At 44.8% G+C, this 11,924-nt stretch overlaps 1 protein-coding gene across 1 annotated transcript; it reads left to right on the top strand.

Moving 5' to 3' along the window:
* Positions 1-1,269: 1,269 nt before the first annotated feature.
* LOC115200635 (chondroitin sulfate proteoglycan 4-like) lies at positions 1,270-6,323 on the top strand. Its single transcript, XM_029763833.1, has 3 exons — positions 1,270-1,336; positions 1,824-2,146; positions 3,921-6,323. Exons 1-3 carry the CDS (start codon positions 1,276-1,278, stop codon positions 5,679-5,681), a joined length of 2,145 nt encoding a protein of 714 aa, XP_029619693.1. The 5' UTR covers positions 1,270-1,275; the 3' UTR covers positions 5,682-6,323.
* The last annotated feature ends 5,601 nt before the right edge of the window (positions 6,324-11,924 follow it).

Here is an 11,924-nt window from a genome sequence, read left to right on the forward strand (position 1 = left end):
TCTTCTTCTTCTTCTTCTTCTCCTCCGGCCTTCTTCTTCCTTCACTTCTCCTTCCTTCTTCTTCTTCTTCCTTCCCGCCTGCCTTCTTCTTCTTCTTCCTCTTTCTTCTTCTCCTTCTTACATTCTTCTTCTCTTCCTTGCTCCTCCTTCTTCTCATATCCTCCTTCTCCTCCTTTTTTCTTCTCTCCTTTCTCCTTCCTTCTTCTCCTTCCTCCTTCTTCTTCTCCTTCGCCTTCTCCTCCTTCTTCTTCTCCTTTCTCCCCTCCTCTCTCCTCTTCTTCTCTTCTACCTTCCTCCTCTCCCTTCCCTCTCCTTCTTCTTCTCTTCCTTCTTCTTCTCTTTTTTCTTCTTTCTCTTCTTTCTTTCTCCTCCTCTCTCTTCTTTTTTCTCCTTCTTCTTCTTCTTCTTCTCCTCCTCCTTCTTCTCCTTCTCCTTCTTCTTCTTCTCCTCCTTCTCCTCCTCCTTCTTCTTCTTCTCTTCTCCTTCTCCTCCTTCTTCTTCTTCTTCTCCTCCTTCTCCTTCTCCTCCTCCTTCTTCTTCTTCTTCTTCTCCTCCTTCTTCTCCTTCTCCTCCTTTTTCTTCTTCTCCTTCTTCTCCTTCTTCTCCTCCTTCTTCTTCTCCTTCTCCTTCTCCTTCTTCTTCTCCTTCTCCTTCTCCTCCTTCTTCTTCTTCTTCTCCTCCTTCTCCTCCTTTTTCTTCTTCTCTTCTCCTCTCCTCCTTCTTCTCCTCCTTCTCCTCCTCCTTCTTCTTCTTCTTCTTCTCCTCCTTCTTCTCCTTCTCCTCCTTTTTCTTCTTCTCCTTCTTCTCCTCCTTCTTCTCCTCCTCCTTCCTTCTCCTCCTTCTCCTCCTTCTCCTCCTTTTCTTCTTCTCCTTCTCCTCCTTCTTCTCCTCCTTCTCCTTCTCCTCCTTCTTCTCCTCCTTCTCCTTCTCCTCCTTCTTCTTCTTCTTCTCCTCCTTCTTCTTCCTTCTCCTCCTTCTTCTTCTCCTTCTCCTTCTCCTCCTTCTTCTTCTTCTTCTCCTCCTTCTCCTCCTCCTTCTTCTTCTTCTTCTTCTTCTCCTTCTTCTCCTCCTTCTTCTTCTCCTTCTGCTCCTTCTTCTTCTTCTTCTTCTCCTCCTTCTTCTTCTCCTTCCTTCTCCTTCTGTGTATTTCAGGTGGACCAGGGGGAGGTTTTGTACATCCAAAGTTTTGTGAAGTCGGTTGGATGGTCTGCCATGGACTCAATGATCTTCTCAGTGTTTTCACCACCAGCTGTCCTGGAGACCCAGACCTTCAAGATGGACGTCTCCTATGAGAATGCTGGAACCGACCGCAAATCATTGCTCCTCGCTAACACAGGTGTGTCATCGGGGGAAATCATTGGTAAAATGGGTGAAGATCATGTGCAACCCAATATGCAATGTTATAAATAATGTTGTTGTTGTTTTTAAAAGAATATTATGCAGTTAAGGGGCAATCAAACAGGCTTCCTTCTGATCTCCTCAGGTATTTATTCTAGTAGTAGAAATGTTGTATTTTTTTTAACCTTTATTTAACTAGGCAAGTCAGTTAAGAACAAATTCTTATTTTCAACGACGGCCTAGGAACAGTCTTGTTCCGGGGCAGAACGACAGATTTGTACCTTGTCAGCTCAGGGATTCAAACTTGCAACCTTTCGGTTACTAGTCCAACGCTTTAACCACTAGGCTACGCTGCTGCTGCCACCCCGAAATGTTAGCAACACATTTCTAATACATTTCAGTTGTTCTGTTAATGCTAATAAAATCAAGTTTGGTGAAATGTTAGTGAAGTTAAAGAGGAATGCTCGTCTCTCATTGCATTCTAGGTGCAGTGGTGACAGAGGGTGACAGTGTTGTCATCGACAAGTCCAAGCTGGATGCGTCTAACCTAATGTTCAAGCTTCCCACGCCCCAGCGCAGCTCTCATGAGGTTTGGTTCCAGGTCAAGTCTCTACCCCAGCATGGCGTTATCGTGGTGGGAGAGAGGAACCTCAGTGTGGAGAAACCTAACTTCTCCCAGTACATCCTCAACAAGTATGGCATCACATACCGCCACGACGACTCCGAGACGCGCCATGACAGCTTTGTCTTCGACACCTGGCTGAACCCCAAGGGAAAGCCGGCCCAGCGCCCTCTAGACGTCAGCCAGGTGTGTATGATATGTAACCTAGCTTGCATTTTCCACACATGTTGCCTACTGTCTATGGCTGGGCTGGTACATGTCTGTTCATATTCAATCATGTTGTTGTCTGTATGTACATACAGTGCATTCGGAAAGTATTCAGACCCCTTGATTTTTTCCCCCACATTTTGTTACATTACAGCCTAATTCTAAAATGGATTAAATACATGTTTTTCCTCATCAATCTACACACAATACCCCATACTGACATCACAATACTCCATAATGACATCACAATACTCCATAATGACATCACAATACCCCATAATGACATCACAATACCCCATAATGACAAAGCAAAAACAGGTTTTTAGTCATTTTAGCAAATGTATAAAATAAACAGAAATACCTTATTTACATTAGTATTCAGACCATTTGTTACGAGACTCGAAATTGAGCTCAGGTGCATCCTGTTTCCATTGATTATCCTTGAGATGTTTCTAAAACCTGATTGGAGTCCACCTGTGCTAAATTCAATTGATTTGACATGATTTGGAAAGGCACACACTCGTCTATATAAAGTCCCACAGTTGACAGTGCATGTCAGAGCAAAAACCAAGCCATGGGATTGAAGGAATTTCTGTAGAGCTCCGAGACAGGATTGTGTCGAGGCACAGATCTGGGGAACGGTACAAAAACATTTCTGCAGCATGGAAGGTCTCCAAGAACACAGTGGCCTCCATAAATGGAAGAAGTTTGGAACCACCAAGATCCTTCTTAGAGCTGACCGCCTGGCCAAACTGAGCAATCGGTGGAGAAGTGCCTTGGTCAGAGAGGTGACCAAGAACCAGATGGTCACTCTGACAGAGCTCCAGAGTTTCTTTGTGGAGATGGGAGAACCTTCCAGAGGACAACCATCTCTGCAGCACTCCACCAATCAGGCCTTTATGGTAGAGTGGCCAGACTCTACCATGCCAAGCGTCACATCTGGAGGAAACCTGGCACCATCCCTACGGTTAAGCATGGTGGTGGCAGTATCATGCTGTAGGGATGTTTTTCAGCGGCAGGGACTGGGAGAAGAATAGTCAGGATCAAAGGAAAGATGAACAGAGCAAAGTAGAGAGATATTTGATGAAAACCTGCTCCAGAGCGCTCAGGACCTCAGACTGGGGCGAAGGTTCAACTTCCAACAGGACAACAACCCTAAGCACACAGCCTAGAGTGCAGGAGTGGATTCGGGACAAGTCTCTGAATGTCCTTGAGTGGGCCAGCCAGAGCCCGGACTTGAGCCCAATCTAACATCTCTGGAGAGACCAGAAAATAGCTGTGAAGAGATGCTCCCCATCCAACCTGACAGAGCTTGAGAGGATCTGCAGAGAAGAATGGGAGGAACTCCCCAAATACAGGTGTGCCAAGCTTGTAGCCTTATACTCAAGGCTGGAATCACTGCCAAAGGTGCTTCAACAAATTACTAAGTAAGGGTCTGAATACTTATGTAAATTAGGTATTTCTGTTTTTTAATTTTAATACATTTGCAAAAATGTTTAAAAACCTGTTTTTGCTTTGTCATTATATGGTATTGTGTGTAGATTGATGAGGAAAAACATGTATTTAATCCATTTCAAAATAAGGCTGTAACGTAACAAAATGTTGAAAAAGTCTGAATACTTTCCGAATGCACTGTAATTGTGTATGCTGCTAATTTCATTGCCTCATTGAAGACATTAAAGTTCTGCTCTAAACGCTAAAGCAGTTTCTGTGTACAGTGGACAATGAAGTCATCTTTTTCTTCTCTATCCAGGTGCTGGAAGAGTGGTTCAACATCACAGTGGTCCCGATCAACGACCAGCCACCCGTCCTGAAGACCAAAACCCCCAACCTGAGTGTGGTACAGGGGGACATAGTGGCCCTGGGCCTGCAGAACCTCAATGTGGAAGATCTGGACAACCATTCAGAGAACATCCAGTACACTGTCGTCAGCAAACCAAACAACGGCTATTTGGCCCTGGGAGAAAACCTGAATGAGTCTGTGGTGTCTTTCACTCAGGCTCAGATCAACAGTGGGAAGGTGTACTTTGTCCATGATGGAAGCCAAGCGTTGGGGATCTTCTATTTCAGTATCTCTGACGGCCACCACAAGCCGGTGTACAAGCTATTCAACCTGGAGTTGACAGAGATCACCATCTCCCTGGTTAATAACACAGGGCTGGCTCTGAAGCAGGGTCAGACCTGTGTAGCGTTAACCCAGGGGAGTCTGGCTGCAGAGACTAACGGGAAAACCACAACGGTTCACTACCGGATCACCAAGCTGCCGCGATACGGCAAGATCCTTTGGCTGGACAACCAGGATTTGAGGCAGTTTGAGCAGGAGGACTTAAGGACTGGTCGCTTGTTTTATCACATGACGAGCGTCACATCTGGTCAGGACAGCTTTGAGTTCACTGTATTTACGTCGGAAGCTAACCTGACGAATCAGGTTGTCAACATCACAGTTAAGCCCCTGGTGAGGTTTGGCAAGGGGGTGAGAATACCCAATGGCATTGTGGTCAAACTCAACACTGGTTTTCTCAATGCAACTGAGCTGGCTTCTCTAACAGGCAGCGACCCCATCTTCGAGGTCGTGTCCCAGCCAAAGTACGGCAAGCTGGCCCGAGGAAAAGCCAAAGCTGGTATGAAAACGGAACCGGTGGAGTCTTTCTCCTTTCAGGATGTGAAGCAGGAGAGGTTATCCATCGAGCTCAATGCTAACATGACTGAAGTGCAGGAGCTGAACGACTCGTTGGTTTTTGTCGTGAAAGCGGAGAACGTCCCACCTGCCAAGGGAGAGTTCCGCTTCACTGTCATTCCATACGATCCATCGCTAGTCAGAAGAACAGAGAGTCCCATCCTGACCCCCAGCAGTCCTTTCTCTCAGTCTCTGAACCAAACGAACCAAACGACAGTGTTTGGTGTTGGGACAGCACTACCCTCCCTGTCCACCTCCTTCTTCTCCACACAGAGACCCAGCAAGACCGACCAGAAGTTCAAAGGTCGCAATCACTGGGGAAACACCAACCGCAACGACTCGACAGGTACAACTTTGGGCAAACCCACCATGGGTAGAGGAGAAGATCTTTCTGGGATCCCCTTTATGATGACACCGGTCCGAGTAGAGTCATACCCACAGAGGACTTCCAACCCCCTATTGGTGATCCTACCTCTCCTGGTCCTGCTCCTATTGGTCATCATTCTGGTGGTGCTGTTTCTACTGCTGAGACGCAACAGGAAGAGGAAGCAGAAACCTCTGAACCTGAAAACGCTGCCCTCGCCCTCAACCCCACTGGCCTGTCACGACCAGCCACAGAGGAGCGCGGCCGTTCCCATGGTAACAGTGACTCCGCTGAGCCCAAGCGGCCCTGGAAGTCCTGCCTTGGACAGGCCGCTTCCTTTCGCCAATCAGGGCTACGTTAGCAACTCTGCATCACCGCCGAACTGCTCATTGAAAGCTGTAAATCCAGAGAGTTCAGACCAGCTCATTAGGACCACACTCCCCACTCTACAGCAGAACCAGTACTGGGTATGACCCTGTAGCTGCTGCCACCTAAGGGAGGGATGGGGAAGTGGACTGTCTACCCTACTAATATCCATTCCTAACACCCTCACCAACCCCACTCATCGTTAAACTGTAAACCATGACACTAGGCTATTAGTTGTATCTGACGTAATCAAAACCTTTTCTACTTAGGCTGGTAGAGCACAATCACTACAGGAAATTAGAACTGACAGCCACTTTAAAACACAATGTGTTACTTGTAAGCCTATGACTGAGCAGGTAGTGACCACTAGTCCACCTCACCTCAACAACCTCTGAAACACTTCTGGCTGGCTGGAAACATCATTCACGTTCTGTACTACTATTGCAGAAGTTATCCCTCCAACCGTGAGCCAGTGTGGGGAATGGCCAGTATTCAAACAAACCACAATGCGCTGACGTCGCACTGCACAGCTCAGGTATAAATTACCTTTAAAAAAGTGAAATGCAGTGTGATGTGATGTGGGTGCAATGCGGATCACGGCCTTAGTAAGATGCCGTAGTGACTCGACAATACTGTATAACTAACATGTTCATATTTGATGTTTGCTAGCATGATTACATGATGTTACCCCCCCCCTTCAGAGGACACATACTGTATATATTTTGTGTTTTTACAGCTTGTCTGCTACATGTACATGCATTTTACATATACATTTATGGATCTCCATTAGTTCCTGTCAAGGCAGCAGCTACTCTTCCTGGGGTTTATTATGGATCTCCATTAGTTCCTGTCAAGGCAGCAGCTACTCTTCCTGGGGTTTATTATGGATCCCCATTACTTCCTGCCAAGGCAGCAGCTACTCTTCCTGGGGTTTATTATGGATCCCCATTAGTTCCTGCCAAGGAAGCAGCTACTCTTCCTGGGGTTTATTATGGATCCCCATTAGTTCCTGCCAAGGCAGCAGCTACTCTTCCTGGGGTTTATTATGGATCCCCATTAGTTCCTGCCAAGGAAGCAGCTACTCTTCCTGGGGTTTATTATGGATCCCCATTAGTTCCTGCCAAGGCAGCAGCTACTCTTCCTGGGGTTTATTATGGATCCCCATTAGTTCCTGCCAAGGAAGCAGCTACTCTTCCTGGGGTTTATTATGGATCTCCATTAGTTCCTGCCAAGGCAGCAGCTACTCTTCCTGGGGTCCAGCAAAATTAAGGCAGTTATACATTTTTTTTAAACATTACAATACATTCACAACAGATTTCACAACAGACTGTGTGCCCTCAGGCCCCTACTCCACCACTACCACATATCTACAACACAAAATCCATGTGTTTGTGTGTGTATAGTGTGTGTGTATGCATGTGTCTGTGCCTTTGTGTTGCTTCACAGTCCCCGCTGTTCCATAAGGGATATTTGTATCTATTTTTTAAAATCTGATTCTACTGCTGCATCAGTTACTTGATGTGGAATAGAGTTCTATGTAGTCATGGCTCTATGTAGTACTGTGCGCCTCCCATAGTCTGTTCTGCACTTGGGGACTGTGAAGAGACCTCTTGTGCCATGTCTTGTGGTGTATCCATGTGAGTCCAAGCTGTGTGCCAGTAGTTCAAACAGACAGATCGGTGCATTCAACATGTCAATTCCTCTCACAAATACAAGTAGCGATGAAGTAAATCTCTCCTCCACTTTCAGCCAGGAGAGATTGACATGCAAATTATTAATATTAGCTCTCTGTGTACATCCAAGGGCCAGCCGAGCTGCCCTGTTCTGAGCCAATTTAAATTTTCCTAAGTCCCTCTTTGGGGCACCTGTCCACACGACTGAACAGTAGTCCAGGTGAGACAAAACTAGGGCCTGTAGGACCTGCCTTGTTGATAGTGTTGTTTAAAAGGCAGAGTAACGCTTTATTATGGACAGACTTCTCCCCATCTTAGCTACTGTTGTATCAATATGTTTTGACCATGACAGTTTACAATCTAGTGTTACTGCAAGCAGTTTAGTCACCTCTATGTGCTCAATTTCCAAATTATTTATGACAAGATTTAGTGAATGATTTGTCCCAAATACAATGCTTTTTAAATATTTAGGACTATCTTATTCCTTGCCTGTCACGATTGTCTGAAGAATGGGACCAAGGTGCAGCGTGTGTATCGTTCCACATTTTTATTTAACTGTGAAACTATGCAAGACATACAATAAGCTAATAAACAAAACGTGACGAAGAGGTGAAACATACACAACCTCAAAATAATCTCCCACAAAACCTAGTGGGAAAAACAACATAAATATGATCCCCAATTAGAGACAACGATGACCAGCTGCCTCCTAATTGGAGATCATCCCAAAAAACAACAACATAGAAATACAGAAACTAGACAAAAGCTCTGGACTGGGAACTGTCGCCGGAATCTCTGGACTGGGAATGTGCACTGGAGGCCTGATGCGTGGGGCTGGCACAGGTGGCACCAGACTGGTAACACACACCTCAGGGCGAGTGCGGGGAGCAGGAACAGGACACACCGGACTGGAGAGACTCGCTGAAGACCTAGTGCGTGGAGCCGGGACAGGTGGCCCCAGACTGGTGACACGCACTTCAGGGCGAGTGCGAGGAGCAGGCACAGGGCGTACTGGGCTGTAGAGGCGCACTGGAGGTCTGGAGCGTAGGGCTGGCACAATCCGTCCTGGCTGGATGCTCACTTTAGCCCGGCAAGTGCGGGGCACTGGCACAGGATGCACTGGGCTGTGAAAGCGCACTGGAGACACCGTGCGTATCACCTCAAAACATGGTGCCTGACAGGTCACACGCTTCCTCAAGCGAGTGCGTGGAGGAGACACAGGACGTACTAGACTGGGGAGGCGCACTGAAGGCCAGATGCGTGAAACTGGTGCATATGACACCGGATTGGTGTCACGCTCCTCAGCACGCCCGCTCTGCAGCGCTCTCAATGCCAACACCGCTCTCCGGAATCTTGGGTCGAGATCCTCACTCGTCTCCCTGACTGGCTCTGGTTCACCCCTCAGCTCTCCACGGTAAGCACGAGGAGTTGGCGCAGGTCCCAAACCTGACTCCACAAAATTCCCCGTGTACCCCCCCCAAAAATGTTTTGGGGGCGGCTGCCTCTCGTGCTTGCCTTGATGGTATAACGCCTCGTAATATCGCCGTTCTGCTCTCGCTGCTTCAAACTCCTCCTTTGGACGGCGATACTCCCCTTCCTGCCTCCAGGGTCCTTTCCCGTACAATATTTCCTCCCATGTCCATTCCTGTTTACCACGCTGCTTGGTCCTTTGGTGGTGGGAGATTCTGTCACGATTGTCTGAAGAATGGGACCAAGGCGCAGCGTGTGTATCGTTCCACATTTTTATTTAACTGTGAAACTATGCAAGACATACATTAAACTAATAAACAAAACGTGACGAAGAGGTGAAACATACACAACCTCAAAATAATCGACCACAAAACCTAGTGGGAATAACAACAACTTAAATATGATCCCCAATTAGAGACAACGATGACCAGCTGCCTCTAATTGGAGACCATCCCAAAAAAAACAACAAGATAGAAATACAGAAACTAGACAAAACCCTCAACATAGAAAAAAGAAACTAGAACCAACATAGACATAAATAAACTAGACAAAACACCCTGTCACGCCCTGACCTACTCTACCATAGAAAATAAAAGCTTTCTATGGTCAGGACGTGACATTGCCACCCACTCTGAAACTAACTGAAGCTGTTTGTTACAGATTGTGAGCTAAAGATGAAAACCCTTTCCTACGAGTATTATTATATTATTTATTGATTGGCTATGGCTTTCCAGATTGCCCAACACTGCTATTTGTAAGGTTAATTTTAAATGAATGTTGTGATTTTTTTTATTTTTTTTTACCATTCCTGAACCTGTGACCAGAAACAAGCTACATTGGGGCAATACCAGAATAAATGATCAAGTGATTCTGTCTCTTCGCTGTAAAACCTACAGAGCTGAGATTGTTTTATGCCCTATATATATAGCGTTCTGTTGGTGGCAAGAATTTTGTATAAAAATGTACTTTTAAAATCTCTAAGTGTTGAATCAAGTGTTTTTTTATCAGTTCATAAACCATGTGCCATGGAATCAGTTCATCGAAAATCTCTTCCCATTTATTTTGCAACCTGTATGGCGCACCTGTCAATACTTTTGTCCTCAAATGAAACTGGTATATTATTCTATTTATGCCAGTTCCTTTCAGCCAATTTGTATCTTTAATATATGGCAGACAAACAAGTTCCCTACCTTCTCCCTATTCCACTTGCCTCCTCCATGCTAACATGATGTCGCTAGCATGGTTAATCAGTTGGTTGTTAGTTTGGATTGAGCAGACATTCCCATATATTTTCGATAGCTGCACATGTGACATAACTCCTCCATTTCTATTCATCATATAATGAATACATATAATATATATATATATATATATATTTTAATCAATAAATAAAAATCATGGTTGCATGATGTTGCTAGCATGGTTACATGACGTTGCTAGCATGGTTACATAGCAACATGATGTCGCTAGCATGGTTACATAGCAACATGATGTCGCTAGCATGGTTACATAGCAACATGATGTCGCTAGCCGTCGCTAGCATGGTTACATGATGTCGCTAGCATGGTTACATGATGTTGCTAGCATGGTTACATGATGTCGCTAGCATGATTACATGATGTCGCTAGCATGGTTACATGATGTAGCTAGCATGGTTACATGATGTTGCTAGCATGGTTACATGATGTAGCTAGCATGGTTACATGATGTAGCTAGCATGGTTACATGACGTCGCTAGCATGGTTACATGACGTCGCTAGCATGGTTACATGACGTCGCTAGCATGGTTACATGAAGTTGCTAGCATGGTTACATGATGTCGCTAGCATGGTTACATAGCAACATGATGTCGCTAGCATGGTTACATGACGTCGCTAGCATGGTTACATGACGTCGCTAGCATGGTTACATGATGTCGCTAGCATGGTTACATGATGTTGCTAGCATGGTTACATGATGTTGCTAGCATGGTTACATGATGTTGCTAGCATGGTTACATGTCGTTGCTAGCATGGTTACATGATGTAGCTAGCATGTTTACATGACGTCGCTAGCATGGTTACATGACGTTGCTAGCATGGTTACATGATGTCGCTAGCATGGTTACATGACACCGCTAGCATGGTTACATGACGTCGCTAGCATGGTTACATGATGTCGCTAGCATGGTTACATGATGTCGCTAGCATGGTTACATGATGTAGCTAGCATGGTTACATGATGTAGCTAGCATGGTTACATGATGTCGCTAGCATGGTTACATGATGTTGCTAGCATGGTTACATGATGTTGCTAGCATGGTTACATGATGTAGCTAGCATGGTTACATGACGTCGCTAGCATGGTTACATGATGTTGCTAGCATGGTTACATGACGTTGCTAGCATGGTTACTTGGTTGATGTATGTTCTATTCAGTCCTTCTTATTGGGTAATTATGATTAACATAGTAGTGGTTATAACCATAGTTGTATAAAAATAAGTAGATTACTAAATACACTGACTGACAATGAAATAGATGTATTTTCTATTTAAAAAAAATTATGGATCATCAATTTATATGATTGTGCATATTTTATATATTTATATGTGTTGTGTATTATCCTTAGCAGCTATTTAAAAATATATATGTATTATTCAGGTATTCATATGAGATAAATTCTTGTAAAATATTTAGGTAGATGTGAGTATTGCATTGACTTTCATTTATTGGTATTGTGTAATATGACATCACATACTTGCAGCAATCAATGGGTTTACAGCCGAGGAAGTCCTTGTAATAATGACCAATGTGGTTGTTAATTTCAAGGGACTGACGGAAGCTGACCTCACTGACCTTCACATATACTATTTAAGCAATAAGGCTCGAGGGGGTGTGCTATATTTGCCAATATACCACGGCTAAGGGATGTTCTTAAGCACGACGCAACACGGAGTGCCTGGATACAGCCCCTAGCTGTGGTATTTGTCTGCAAGTATGTGATGACATATGAGTGAATATATTGTATATAAATATTTTGTCGAAATGTAGGCCAATTTCTATCTTGCCCTGTTTATCAAAAGTGTTGGAAAAACGTAATAATCAACTAAAGTCAATAATCAACTGACTGGCTTTCTTGATGTCTATAGTATTCTCTCTGGTATGCAATCTGGTTTCCGCTCAGGTTATGGATGTCACAGCAACCTTAAAGGTCCTCAATGATGTCAC

The sequence above is a fragment of the Salmo trutta genome, chromosome 9, assembly GCF_901001165.1.
Source record: "Salmo trutta chromosome 9, fSalTru1.1, whole genome shotgun sequence".
NCBI classification, from domain to species: Eukaryota; Metazoa; Chordata; class Actinopteri; order Salmoniformes; family Salmonidae; genus Salmo; species Salmo trutta.